This window comes from Tachysurus vachellii, chromosome 23, assembly GCF_030014155.1.
Source record: "Tachysurus vachellii isolate PV-2020 chromosome 23, HZAU_Pvac_v1, whole genome shotgun sequence".
NCBI classification, from domain to species: Eukaryota; Metazoa; Chordata; class Actinopteri; order Siluriformes; family Bagridae; genus Tachysurus; species Tachysurus vachellii.
Window position 1 is genome coordinate 3,648,226 of NC_083482.1, and position 14,263 is coordinate 3,662,488.

At 42.9% G+C, this 14,263-nt stretch overlaps 1 protein-coding gene across 11 annotated transcripts in view; it reads right to left on the minus strand.

Annotated features, from left to right (window-relative positions):
• Positions 1 to 9,253: 9,253 nt before the first annotated feature.
• Positions 9,254 to 14,263, minus strand: part of LOC132838578 (R3H domain-containing protein 1) — a 35,092-nt gene continuing 30,082 nt past the window's right edge. For 9 of the 11 annotated variants that reach the window (XM_060858975.1, XM_060858976.1, XM_060858977.1 and 6 more), the window contains 8 exons: positions 13,376 to 13,530; positions 13,149 to 13,285; positions 12,536 to 12,639; positions 11,410 to 11,603; positions 11,128 to 11,266; positions 10,893 to 11,005; positions 10,737 to 10,821; positions 9,254 to 10,406 (listed from right to left, as the gene is read on the minus strand). In XM_060858975.1, coding sequence (XP_060714958.1) covers positions 10,093 to 10,406; positions 10,737 to 10,821; positions 10,893 to 11,005; positions 11,128 to 11,266; positions 11,410 to 11,603; positions 12,536 to 12,639; positions 13,149 to 13,285; positions 13,376 to 13,530 — 1,241 coding nt within the window. In that variant the 3' untranslated portion in view covers positions 9,254 to 10,092. The remainder of the gene's footprint in view (positions 10,407 to 10,736; positions 10,822 to 10,892; positions 11,006 to 11,127; positions 11,267 to 11,409; positions 11,604 to 12,535; positions 12,640 to 13,148; positions 13,286 to 13,375; positions 13,531 to 14,263) is intronic. The other 2 variants (XM_060858978.1, XM_060858984.1) reach the window with 2 other exon arrangements.

The window sequence follows — 14,263 nt, forward strand, 5'->3', positions numbered from 1 at the left end:
AGACAGAGAGTGAGAGAGAGAGACAGACAGGTAGCGAGAGAGACAGACAGAGAGAGAGAGAAAAAGAGACAGACAGACAGACAAACAGAGAGAGAAAGAGAGAGAAAGAGACAGGCAAACAGAGAGATAGAGAGACAGACAGAGAGTGAGAGAGAGAGAGAGAGAGAGACAGACAGGCAGCGAGAGAGACAGACAGAGAGAGAGAAAAAGAGACAGACAGACAAACAGAGAGAGACAGACAGACAAACAGAGAGATAGAGAGACAGACAGACAGACAGAGAGTGAGAGAGAGACAGACAGACAGGCAGCGTGAGAGACAGACAGAGAGAGAGAAAAAGAGACAGACAGACAAACAGAGAGAGACAGACAGACAAACAGAGAGATAGAGAGACAGAAAGACAGACAGAGAGTGAGAGAGAGAGACAGACAGACAGGCAGCGTGAGAGACAGACAGAGAGAGAGAAAAAGAGACAGACAGACAAACAGAGAGAGACAGACAGACAAACTGAGAGATAGAGAGACAGACAGACAGACAGAGAGACAGACATAGAGACAGAACGAGAGAAAGAAACAGAGAGTAAGAGAGAGAAAGACAGAGACAGAGAGACACACTGTAAATGACAAGGCTGATTTGCACAGTGAACTACAGCAGTGTCTGCCATGTGCCTCTATAAAGGACAAAGAAACAGCAAGTTGGTGGAGAGTGTGTGTGTGTGTGTGGGGAGCGTGCGTGTGTGTGTGTGTGTGTGTGTGTGTGTGTGTGTGTGTGTGCACGGGCCTACTCGAGTTTGTGTGTTGGTGAGAGAATCAGACACAGCTGAGAGGGGGAGGAGATGGAGAGAGGCAGGTATGAAAAGGCCAAGACCTTGAGAGTGATGAAAGCCTTACGGCGAAAAAGAGATCGGCTGCAAACATTACCGTGTGTGTGTGTGTGTGTGTGTGTGAGGCCATATTTGCAAAGTGCAGCACATCCCACGAGTCCAGAGTAATCACACATCTCTTCCACCTTCAAATACAGTGTGGCACAGATCATTTCCATCATGCTGCCATGGCTACGTGAAGTGTTCGAATGCAGGGGCGTCATCGGAGCCCTGCGGAAGAAGCGCACACACACACACACACACACACACACACGCACACACACACAAACAAAGGAAACATCTTCATGAACGTCATGCTTGCTTAAATCCAATTAAAAAATATGTATATATATATTTATAAAAAAAACAACAACAAACACCTACTAGTTGTAAAATGCTGAAAACGACAACCACACAATCCTTTTGTAATCCTTTTCCTTCATCACCATCACAGATTTAAGATGAATGAAGTCTGAGGCCTTCATTCTGCCTGGAGGTCTGAGATGTTTTTTTCTGTTCAGAGCTGTTCTCCTCTGACCTCACACACAACAGACAGATGTTTTTTTTGCACCATTCAGTTTCTCAAATGATGAACAAACTCTGTCTCACCTGATCGCCATGAAATACAGCAGTAAGTTACGATAATGTGGGTCTTGTTCTTTACAAAATAATTTAATGATTTGGATCAACAATGTATTGGGCACTATGGAAAGGTCTAGTTTTAAATTGTAATTTAAGCCTTAAAGGTGGGGTCTCCGTTGTTTGAGAAATGCTTCAGAAAACTGCGCCGGGCCGCCAAACAAAACTAACGTGTAGCCAATGAGCAGAAAGGGGCGTGTCTTGTCAATATGGGCGGAGAGAGTGTTCGGTGCGCATGTGTGACATTTAGCAGAAAGCGGTTTTAACATTGACATGGAGGCTAAAAACAAAGAAAGAAAGAGAAGAAAGGTTTACGATAAGGTAAGAAGTAGGACGTGTTAATATAGGATCAGCTTTCCAGCGCTGGAGAGAACTGAAGGAGCAGGAAGTTGGTCACATATTCACAGATTGGAGTTTCCCGAGTCAATAACTCCTGAGCTAAACGCTGTTACTACACAAATAACACCTCTTTTCTATCGTAGTAATGTAGAGACGCAGCTACAACCGTGTTTTGTGTAGTAACAGTGTTTAGCTCAGGAGTTATTGACTCGGGAAACTCCAATCTGTGAATATGTGACCAACTTTACTTAAGACGCCGAGGCGCTTTTTTCCTTCTCGATAGGTGAGTAACGTTGGTTTTGTTTTGTTACACAGAACTAATATATGTCTTTGTCCTTTACATGATTATGCTTGTGTGTCATTTTTGCTTGTTTGTTTATCTGCAATCGTATTGTTCTTCCCTTCAGCTATGATAAAGACACATTTCTTTCCATTAGTTGCCTGGGTTACGTATGTATGTGTGGGCGGAGCTATCAATACAGGGGTGGGACCCATTTGGGTTAGGGGCGTGTTTGTTTTGGTGATTTCAAATGTCAACATTGGCTTTCAAACAACGGAGACCCCACCTTTAAACAGGGGCTCATGGTTCAAGATTTCAAAACTCCAACTACAGCAATCATGTCTTTCAGTTTCCTCCAGTTTTTATTGTGTCTCACTCCACAGTGGTGTTAATATGAACCTCAGACGCTCAGGATTTTATAAAGTTGTAGTGTTTTATCAGTATATTTCTGGTTTTCACAAGAATAACAAGAGGTGATACTGTATATTCATAGAAAAGACACCATAAGTTTATATCTGCAAAGTAAATGTTGATATCGAACCCATTTCCTGACTCATTTTAGATCAGACTCACGGTGATTAAATCCTTCATTTGTTTATAACTGATTGAAAACGTCTCACAAGTCCAGGGGAACACTGGTGTAGTGGGAAAAGGGGTTAAAGAGTGAACACAAGGGTTCGATTTAAACAGACTGAAGGCTGCAGACACGGAGACGTCAGTGGTGCTGCTGCGCTGTGCTGTGCTGGGAATCGGTGACCATCTGCTCGCCGGCCGTCATGTGGTGCTCCTGTCCCGCTGAGGACCGAGTAAGAGACAGATGTAGGTTCTACTTGTTCTGAACAAATTCTTGACTATAACTGTACAATGGTAGGGATTATATAGTCTATATAATATACAGTGTACAGGATGATTTAGAAAAAATCATAAACTTGTGCATTTGTCAGAGCCTTTGTGTCCTCTAGACTGGATGTATAACAGCAGCTCATGCAGTTGTCCTCAACTCTGAGGGACACTTTTAATCAGTCCCTCTGGGATTTTAGGATTTTCCCATCGCAGAACTGAGCACGAAATCAAGCCTACATACAAAGGCACACACACACAGACAACAGAGACAGACACACAGACAGACACAGACACACACACAGACAGACACAGACACACACACAGACAGACAGAGAAACACACACAGACACACACACAGACAACAGAGACACACACACAGACAACAGAGACACACACACAGACAGACAGAGAAACACACAAAGACAGGCACACACAGACACACACACACAGACAGACAACAGAGACACACACACAGACAGACAGACAGACAGACAGACAGACAGACAGAGAAACAGACACACACACAGACAGACAGAAAAACACACACAGACAGAGAAACACACACAGACAGACACACACACACAGACACACACACAGAGACAACAGAGACACACACACAGACACACAGAGAAACACACACAGACAGACACACACAGACACACACACAGACAACAGAGACACACACAGACAGACAGAGAAACACACACAGACACACACACAGACAGACAGAGAAACACACACAGACACACACACAGGCAACAGAGACACACACACACAGACAGACAGAGAAACACACAAAGACAGGCACACACACAGACACACACACACAGACAGACAACAGAGACACACACACACACACACACACACAGACACACACACAGACAGACACAGACACACACAACAGACAGACAGACAGACACAGACAGACAGAGACACACAGACAGACTGACAGACACACACACAAACAGACAGAGACACATACAGAGACTCAGACAGAGAGACAGACAGACAGAGACACACACCAACAGACAGAAAGAGACACACAGACAGACACACAGAGAGACACACTCACACAGACAGACAGACAGAAAGAGACACAGACAGACACACACACAAACATAGATACACACAGACAGAGACACACAGACAGACAGAGACACACACAGACACAGACACCCACCAGACCAAACATCAGTTGATTCTCATTTTTTCCCCTGATTGTTATTCATTGTGTTTCCTGTGACTTTTTTGGAGACCTGGGTGAGAATTCTGGGGTCATGACAAACAGACCCAGGACATAAGCAGGGTTTAAAACAGTCCACAATGGGTTTTAACTCGGTTACAAACAATACCAAGTACAAATCTATTAAAGTTCCTTGAAATATTTGATGAAGAGTCTCTTCATCTTTGTGTTTAATAATGAAATCACCATCGTTTTTGTGCAATAACAGAGAAATATCATGATTTTCAGACAAAACGTTTTCATTATATTTATATATAGTAGTATTGGCTATGACAAAACAAATGCCAGCAACTAGAAAACACACAAAATCAGTAAACTGAGTAAGCTGGGAAAAACAAGCAGCATTCAAGTGTGTGTGTAAGTGTGTGTGAGAGTGTGTGTGTGAAAGTATGTATGTATGTATGTGTGTGTTTGTGTGTGTGTGTGTGTGTGTGTGTGAGTATGTGTGAGAGTATGTATGAAAGTGTGTGTGTGTGCACGTGTGGGTATCTGTGTGTATGTATGGGTGCGTATGTGTGCGTGTGTGTGTATATGTGTGTGTGTGTGTATGTGAGTATGTGTGTGTGTGTGTGTGTGTGTGTGTGCACGTGTGTGGGTATCTGTGTGTATGTGTGTATGGGTGCGTATGTGTGCGTGTGTGTGTATATGTGTGTATGTGCGTGTGTGTACGTGTGCGTATGGCTATCTGACTCCACAGCACATGATAAAGAAAATCATTCAGTGTATGGGTGCATGTGTGTGTGTGCGTGTGTGTATATGTGTGTGTGTGTATATATGTGTGTATGTGTGTATGTGTGTTTGTGTGTGTGCATGTGCGTCTGTGCATCTGACTCCACAGCACATGATAAAGAAAATCATTCAGTGTATGGGTGCGTGTGTGTGTGTGTGTGTGTGTACATGTGCATGTGGCTATCTGACTCCACAGCACATGATAAAGAAAATCATTTAGTGTATGGGTGCGTGTGTGTATATGTGTGTGTATGTGTGTGTGTGTATGTGTTTGTGTGTATATGTGTGTGTTTGTGTGTATGTGTGTGTATGTATGTGTATGTGTGTGTGTGTGTGTGTGTGTGTATGTGTGTATGTCTCTCTATCTGACTCCACAGCATATGATAAAGAAAATAATTCAGGGTGTGTGTGTGTGTGTGTGTGTGTGTGTGTGTGTGTGTGTGTGTATGTGTATGTGTGTATGTGTATGTTTGTGTGTGTGTGTATGTGTGTACGTGTGTATGTGTGTGTGTAGGTGTGCGTGTGGCTATCTGACTCCACAGCACATGATAAAGAAAATCATTTAGTGTATGGGTGCGTGTGTGTATGTGTGTGTGTTTATATGTGTGTGTATGTGTGCATGTGTGTGTATGAGTGTGTGTGTGTATGTGTGCGTGTGTGTCTCTCTATCTGACTCCACAGCATATGATGAAAATAATTCAGTGTGTGTGTGTGTGTGTGTGTGTGTGTGTGTGTGTAACTGATGTACTTGCTGCACTTGGTACATGTAAAAGGTGTTCAGTCTGCTTTATTGATACACATCCCTGCAAAGCTTCTATTTTAGCCACCAAGTGCAACCTACAATTGTGATAAAATAATAGTGAGACACTTAACACTCCTAAATGTGGTGCACAGCACTCACACGAGGAGCAAACGAGGGTTAAACAATACTGTGTCCTGCGTGCAGGTGTTAATAGCGCTGGTCTTACACTGCCCTCTAGTGGACTTCTAAAGAAATGCACTTTAGATATATTATAATACATCTTTTTCAAATCCTTTTACAAAAAAAAAAAAAAAAAAATGAAAAGTGAATTTTCTTATGAAGCAAACTTTTTTTCTTTTTTTTTTTTGAGAATTTTCTTAATTCTCAAATCTTCCACAGGATTTAAAGCTGAATAGCTTTATAGATGACCTTCAGGATTTGAGACCTTGACCTTGAAAACACAGAAAATCTCGAAATCTGTGCTTTTTCTTTAATTAGGCTCAGTTCTGTCCAGTTCACAGACTTTGTCTGTAGACTGAAACGAACAAAAAAAATGATTCAGTTTCTCACCTGCCCTCTACACTAATCTAAGCTAATAATAATTCACTAATACTAAACAATAAATAATAATAAATAATAGTAGATTTATTTACAATTATTTATACAAATTAGTCATTGAAATATAAAATATAGATCAGCTATATTAACCAAAAAATGTCTTTTATCGGGTCTCAAGATCTCTCAGACGTTTATACCTGCTACCATTTTACGAGGCCTTTAAATCATGCAGGAAAGATTGTATTAATGAGTTGAAAGCACATGAACACCACAATAAAGTCGTAATTACATTTACATTTCCAGCATTTGGCAGACGTCCCTTATATCCAGAGAGACTTACATTATCTAATTATCTTACTGAGCAATTGAGGGTTAAGGGCCTTGCTCAGGGGCCCAACAGTGGCAGCTTGGTGGACCTGGGATGGAACTCACAACCTTCTGATTCGACACCTTAACCACTAGGCCACCATATGCCCCATTATGTTGTTTTGCACGTCATTAAGAAAACATGATGGAATCAATAAACACAAAATGGTTTGAGACTCAATTAGATTTCAGTATTTTTATTTATTTCGTGTTCGGTTCATGAGACGAGTTGCTGAAATCAGAGCAAACTGGTTTACATTCAAGCACCTAGATGAGTGAAACAGATTGATCATGTGTTAAACTCCAGCACCGCAACCTCAGAGATCTACTTCTGTAAAGCTGCTTAGAGACAACGTGAATTTTTCATTCATTCATTTTCTACCACTTATCTGAACTACCTCGGGTCACGGGGAGCCTGTGCCTATCTCAGGCGTCATCGGGCATCAAGGCAGGATACACCCTGGACGGAGTGCCAACCCATCGCAGGGCACACACACTCATTCATACACTACGGACAATTTTCCAGAGATGCCGATAAACCTACCATGCATGTCTTTGGACCGGGGGAGGAAACCGGAGTACCCGGAGGAAACCCCCGAGGCACGGGGAGAACATGCAAACTCCACACATAAAAGGCGGAGGCGGGAATCGAACACCGACCCTGGGGGTGTGAGGTGAACGTGCTAACCACTAAGCCACCGTGCCCCCCAACGTGAATTTTTAAAAGTGGAATTGAACTGAACAGTTTAAAGGCTCTCTGTTATTAAATAAATGTGTTAAACAGTTGAATGATTTTTTTTTTTCTTCTAGCTATCGTTGTAATTCTGGTCTTTTTTTTTTTTTTTTTTTTATAAAAGTGAACGTTTAGAGAAAAATGCTAAGTGATAGTAGTTAGAATTAAATATAAGAAGTTATAAAATTGAATAAAATAGCAATAATAGTTCTTTTTATTGTTATTAATACTTGTGTTGTTGTTCGAATAAAAAGTTTAGTGAATAAAGTGTTTGGAGAAATAAGTGTGACGTGTGTTAATCTTTTAGTCTTGTCAAAGTATATAAAGAACTTAACATTAAGGGAAAAGTTATTGGAATATTAATTAAAGGGTATTAAAGGCTAAATAGCGTGAAATAGAACTGAGTGTTGATCTTTCAGTTTGTTTAAGTAAAAATAATTAGAAAAGCGAAGGCAACTTTTCTTTCCTCTTTCCCCACTCCTCCAAAACGACTCCCCCTTTTTTCCTTCTTCTTTCCTTCCTGGTTAAGGTGTTGGACTACTGATCGGAAGGTCATGAGTTCGGATCCCTGATCGGGAAGGTCATGAGTTTGAATCCCAAGTCGCCACCGCAGGGCCCCTGAACAAGGCTCTTAACCCTAAAATGCTCAGTTGTATAAATTGAAATAAATAAAATGTAAGTCACTGTGGATAAGAACGTCTGTTAAATGCTGTAAATGTAACCAGAACATTTACAGCGGAATGTTCATTATGTTCATTAAGAAAAAGTCAGGATTTAGAACCAATTCTCTTAAGATGATCATGCATATGTGCAGAACTCTGGGAATAAAAGTGACACGTGTGTGTGTGTGTGTGTGTGTGTGTGAGAGTGTGTGTGTAGGCGTCACATACATACTGTGGAAAAGTAATAAAGGTGATGAATCCCATTGTAAACCTGTATGATTATGACTTAAGCTTTAACGTAGCTGCTCATAAGGAATAATTATTGTTTCATGGCTGTTCTACAACCTTAAACTTATCAGTGTGTCAGTGTACGTGACTCCATCACAGCACGTGTTCGACTCCTTCATCGCTTTTATTTATCAGGTGAAAACTTATGATGATCTGCTGGTGTTTTGGATGAACATCGACTCCATCTGAGTCGGTTTTATTGTGCTTATAAACCTGGGAGATTTTTATTTGATTATTATATTGAGTTATTATATAAACAATAGCACAATGATGTTTAATGTTCTGGAAATAAAATCTATATAAATATAGTGAGGTGTGGTTGCATTTGAATGCTACTGATCCTTGAAGAAGGGACTTGCCCACAATCACAAGTGCAAAGTGATTGTGTCACTTGTTCTGCAAAGGAAAAAGAAGAAATATCTCGTGACACAATTCGGATAAACGAATAAATTCATTCACTCACTCATATTCTACCGCTTATCCGAACTACCTCGGGTCACGGGGAGCCTGTGCCTATCTCAGGCGTCATCGGGCATTAAGGCAGGATACACCCTGGACGGAGTGCCAACCCATCGCAGGGCACACACACACACACACACTCATGCAATCACACACTACGGACAATTTTCCACAGATGCCAATCAACCTACCATGCATGTCTTTGGACCGGGGGAGGAAACCGGAGTACCCAGAGGAAACCCCCGAGGCACGGGGAGAACATGCAAACTCCACACACACAAGGTGGAGGCGGGAATCGAACCCCGACCCTGGAGGTGTGAGGCGAACGTGCTAACCACTAAGCCACCGTGCCCCCCTTAATGAATAAATCAGAGCTGGAATTTCTCTCTTTTATACGCAGAGAATTTAAAGTGGGATCAGACGCAGAAGTGTGAAGCAGTGTATGTAGAAACAGATCACAATAAATCACTCGGACGGTAGGCGGCGCTGTTTCCATTTTAAAGACTGCACGGTTTGGTGTAAACATTTATTGGTTTCAAACTGAAATAAAAACAGAGCTTTTCAAAAAAAAAAAATAATAATAATAATGCAAACATTTCTGCAGAAAGGGGGATATGGAGGGGTGCCTTTTTTTTTTTGTTTTTTTTTTTTAAATGTTTTTTAAAAATGGCCATGTATAAATAAAATTAAAACCCAGAGCCAGTCTGATCAGTCTGATCAGAACTCCCATTCGTGCCTGGAACAGATGGCATTCAGAGGAAAAAAGAAAAAAAGAAAAAAAAAGCAGAGGAGGATGAATTATTTTCTCACTCAGTTATTCAAACAAGGGACATCTGTTCTCCGTTAGCGACAGTGAAGCTGAAGGCACAAGAAGTTGAAGCTTTCTCTTGTTTGTGGCTTCATCGACGTACCAAATTCGAGCAGATTTCACTCCCCCATCCACCCCCACCCAAAAAAAAAGAAAAAAAAAAAAAAGACTGCGTTGTAACAAGACGAAGAGGAAGTGCACGTGGTCCGAGCTTCCACCATCCTGCAGTACAAAATACACCATGCTGTCTTTGTGGTAAAGCGTCTGAGTCTTTAGAAAAAATTGCAAAACGTGTCTTTTTTTTTTTTTTTTTTGTTTTTGGTTCGATTAAATAATCTCGAGTCAACAGTTACAATTCAGATATTTTTTTTGTCTTTATCCCCCCCTTGTGTTAAACAAACCCCAGTGAAAAAAAAAAGCCCCAGACAACTAATCAAACCCAGTTGTCCACATTGATGCAAACAAAACCATGAAAACACAAAAGAAACAGGAAGTAGTGAGGCAGGAAATGATGATGGGGATTTAGGATGAGGAGGCGTGGCCTCACTGAGAGCCAGCCCTCTGAATGGCCTTGAGTCTAAACGCGCCGATGGAGGTGTTGAGTTTTAGCAGCGCGCTCTGCGCCGCTTGCTTTGATGGGAAGGTGGCCAGGATAGTGTAGGTAGAGGCGAGGTCGCGTGGGGTCATGGCCGAGGGGTCTGCGGTCACGGAGCTGTCTGAACGCTGCGGATGCTGGGACTGCTCCGGCAGCCATTTGATCAGAGCGCCTGCCTTGCCCAGCTCTGCCAGCAGAGAGTCGGCCTCGGCGCGGCTGATGCCTGCTGGCAGGTCCGTCACCTCCAGAACACGACCGGTTGCTGAGAGATCATACATAAGATCATTAATGTGAGCTTATTAGTCGATTAACAAACTTTTATGAATCTGATGCAAGTAAAAAGGTGGGAAAGAAAAAATTCTTCACAAAAACTAGGCAAGAAAGAAGCAACCAAAAGGCCACGGGTAAGGCTTAACATGACGCGTCACTGTGAGAGCACTGAGCAGTGTGTGAAGGACACACACTCATAACACCACCATAACTGCTGTCCTGAGGATGTTTTAGAAGATCTGCTCAGGTGCTTTTTCATTAAAAGATAGGGGGAAAGTTTGAGGTGCTGTTTATGTGTGTGTGTGTTAAATCTGGCCTTTACCTATCTCCCCTGTGTTACTATCAGTGGACAGTGATTTCTTTGTCGGTCTTCGGCCACGCCCCCCATGACGGATTCCCATAGGACCCTGGAACAACAGGAGGCATCAGCAAACTGTCTGTCTGTGACAATGTGCAGCGCTGTGTGTGTGTGTGTAACCTGATGGTGATGATGGTAGTGGTGGTTGACCAGATGAGAGCCGTGCATTAGAGGAGGTCGAATGGGATGGCTGTACTGTAGAGGCTGTCCGAGTAAAGGATACCTGCCGTCACCTGTCGACACACACGGCACCGAATGAAGCGGACATTCGCTAAAACAAAAGTGTTGTAGCAGTAATAATGGCGTGCCCCTCTCGCACACACACACACACACACACACCCCCTGTGACACTCACCTTGAAGGAAGGGCCGAGAGAATTGATGCATTATTGGAAGAGGGGCGAGACCAGGATGGATCCCCTTTAGATTGGCCAGATGGGGCGGACCGGGAGAGTGGGCGGGAGAAGGGGCGGGGCTGGTCAGCTGAGGACTGTTCTGGAGAAAGAGAGAGATATTTTGCGAGATAATTTCAACCGCACACTAATAATCCCAGCTAAAGTTGGATGTTTAGACCTACAGCACATGACGTAGTGAATAGTTCAGATTAACCGCTAAGGATGCGGATTCACTTCATTCACCTGGTGTGAACGGACCTGCGATGCGTCGACCAGGCCCAGCTCTGACGGCTTGGAGCCATGGTGCTGATGCTGCTGGTCCAGGCTGTAGTATTTGTTTTGTTTCCACTGGGTGGTGGCAGGAGGCGGAGGAGGAGGAGGCATACTCAGCTGCATCATCAGCACACCGCTACCACCAGGGGGTGCTGGAGGTACACCTGCCAAAGCAGAGCAGGATCATGGTAAATAATTCCATGAAAACGCTTGCTGTAGATGATGTGCATGTCTAGAAGGCTTGCAAAGGCAAAAACAATTCTTGTGTGTTCACATTGTGAGGAAAAGCCACACACACACACACCCCAATTAAAACTGTTTATTACCCAATGAACAGTCAAGGCAGTTCACCACTGCGCTCATCTCATTAAAAACCATTTTCTTCACCACAACTCATCCAAGAAGTGTGTTCTGTCCAAAGCACGCTCGAGTTCTCTGTTCATTAAGGTTCACTCTTGATTTAAGGCAGTAAGAGGTCATAAAACTCCTATAAAACGCTCGCGGACAAAGCGCCGCCTACGTAGACACCGTTTAATGAAGTGAATCAATGTGATTAATTTTTTTTTTTTTTACCAAAAATAATTGCCACCAGGGAGAAACGGTACATTTCTACACATCCACAGGGAGAACAAGAAGGCTGGAGGTTTCTCATGAAACCTTGATGATTATTTCTTAACATTTGCTGAAACCCAGAACCTGTAAATGGCTGTTCAAAGCCACTGAGTAACACTGCTTTACTGATGAGATCTACAATATTGTTCCGTCATCTACAGCTTGTTTATTCAGAAGCCAAGTTTCCGGTAACATTATTCACATAACGCGAGCAACGTTTAAAAAAATGTTTATGAATTTAACGCAATAATCGAATCATTACATGAAATTCTAGCGCCTTCAAACAAACAGATCGGCTTTGTTATTTTAGAGAATGACGAGCGTGTGGCTGTGACACTGATTCCTAGGCGCATTTCCATTAGTCTTCCATCTCGCAACATTTCACGCATAATCTCATGTTTCTACTAAAATGTAACTTTTCCTGGTTTCCTACGGTGTGTTTTGTGGCTCGCTGCCACCCGATTGGCTGAAAGCTCCGTAATACCTGTGCACTGCTGCGCTGGGATCGGCTGAGAGCCACAGGGAGAGGCGGCCCTGGGGAACTGCATCTGCTCGGAACCCGGAGGTGGCAGGAAGCCCACGGAGGAGCTGACGTGCGCACACAGGGAAAGGAAACAGCCAAGGCAAGAAAGATTGATTAGTGTGATTAGTATCCTGTTCACTTTAGACAGAGCAGAGGCTGAGAAACGGGTTCATTAAAATAATATATATGTCTTCTATAAAACACTAGTGTGTGTGTGTGTGTGTGTGTGTGTGTGTGTGTATTATCTCTGGCCACTTTTTTAGACATCTGCTTGTCAGAAAACAAACGACGACAATTATTACTAAATACACAAAAACCATCAATAAGATATTTAGATGCTATAAAGTGGGAGACAAAGAAATAGTGTACATAAAAGCTTAAGGCAGGTTAACACAAGTGTGTGTGTGTGTGAGTGAGAGAGACTGAAAGTGAGAGTGAGTGTGTGCATGTGTGAGAGAGAGAGAGAGAGAGAGAGAACATGCGTTTAAATGAAGTCATGTATATATAAGCTTAAGTCAGGTTAACAGATGTGTGTGTGTGTGTGTGTGTGTGTGTGTGTGTGAGAGAGAGATACCTAACAGTGGAGTGTTGGCCTGGAGGCAGCACACTGTAGTACACCTGCATGCTGGCTGAGGGCATCTGTGTCTGATTGGTCGGTCCCTGCACAACCAGTTGCTGCTGATAGGCTGGCTGAAGAACATTCTGCGAGCCCTACACACACACACACACACACACACGTTACTACCGGCGTCATTACTTAAATAAAAATTTATAATCACAAACCAGTCAAACAGCACTGACCTGATAGTGCGGCATGGGCGGGTACTGCACCACCATGCCCTGAATCTGATTGGTTATCCCAGCCTGGTTACTGACCAGTGATTGGCTCTGAGGCTGCTGAGCTCCCATCATGCCTTGGTAGTTGGGAGCTTGACTGGGCATGACTGTCTGATAACCTGAGGGATGTGGTGGACAAACAACTTTACTCAAGAGACGAGAGTGCAGCGAGACCACACACACACACACACTTCTATTGACATTTAGAAAAGTGTCATGACCGCAATTTCCTCAAAGTCTAACACACCCTACACCTGCATTACCCTCTTTGTAATAAAAAGCGGCTAGTCATCATCGACATGGCTTTGCTTGGGCAATTACGTTTATGTGCCATGTCGCTGCGTTACGCCTCGCTTCTGCACACGGCTCGGTTAAACTCCAATATATTAAACAACCCGGAAGGTCAAATTAAACAAATCAAGCCAGGCTTTTTTGTTCTGGAGATGTGAGCGTGACGTGCTCAGGTAAAGGATCACACGCTTTCAATACACGATCTTTTCCTTCACCGATTTTAATTCGGTGATTCTGGAACTCGTTAAATCGAACCAACGTTTAACATCCAACCCAATTATTGCCACTAATTCGGTCATTTCGCCTATTTTCCTTTAGAAGGATGATTTTAACATAAAATCACAACATGAATACACTTTTTTTCCCCCCATTTACATTCAGTGGGACTACGGAGTATCATGACATGTTCTTCCTCCTCATATATCGGCGGTGTGAGAGAGCGAGAGAGTGAGTGAGTGAGCGAGAGCGCGAACACATTTTATGGACATCACAGTATGCGCGACTTCTCTATTCGTTTATGCACAATTTTATGCTGCGGGCCGTGATAAAATTCCCATTAAG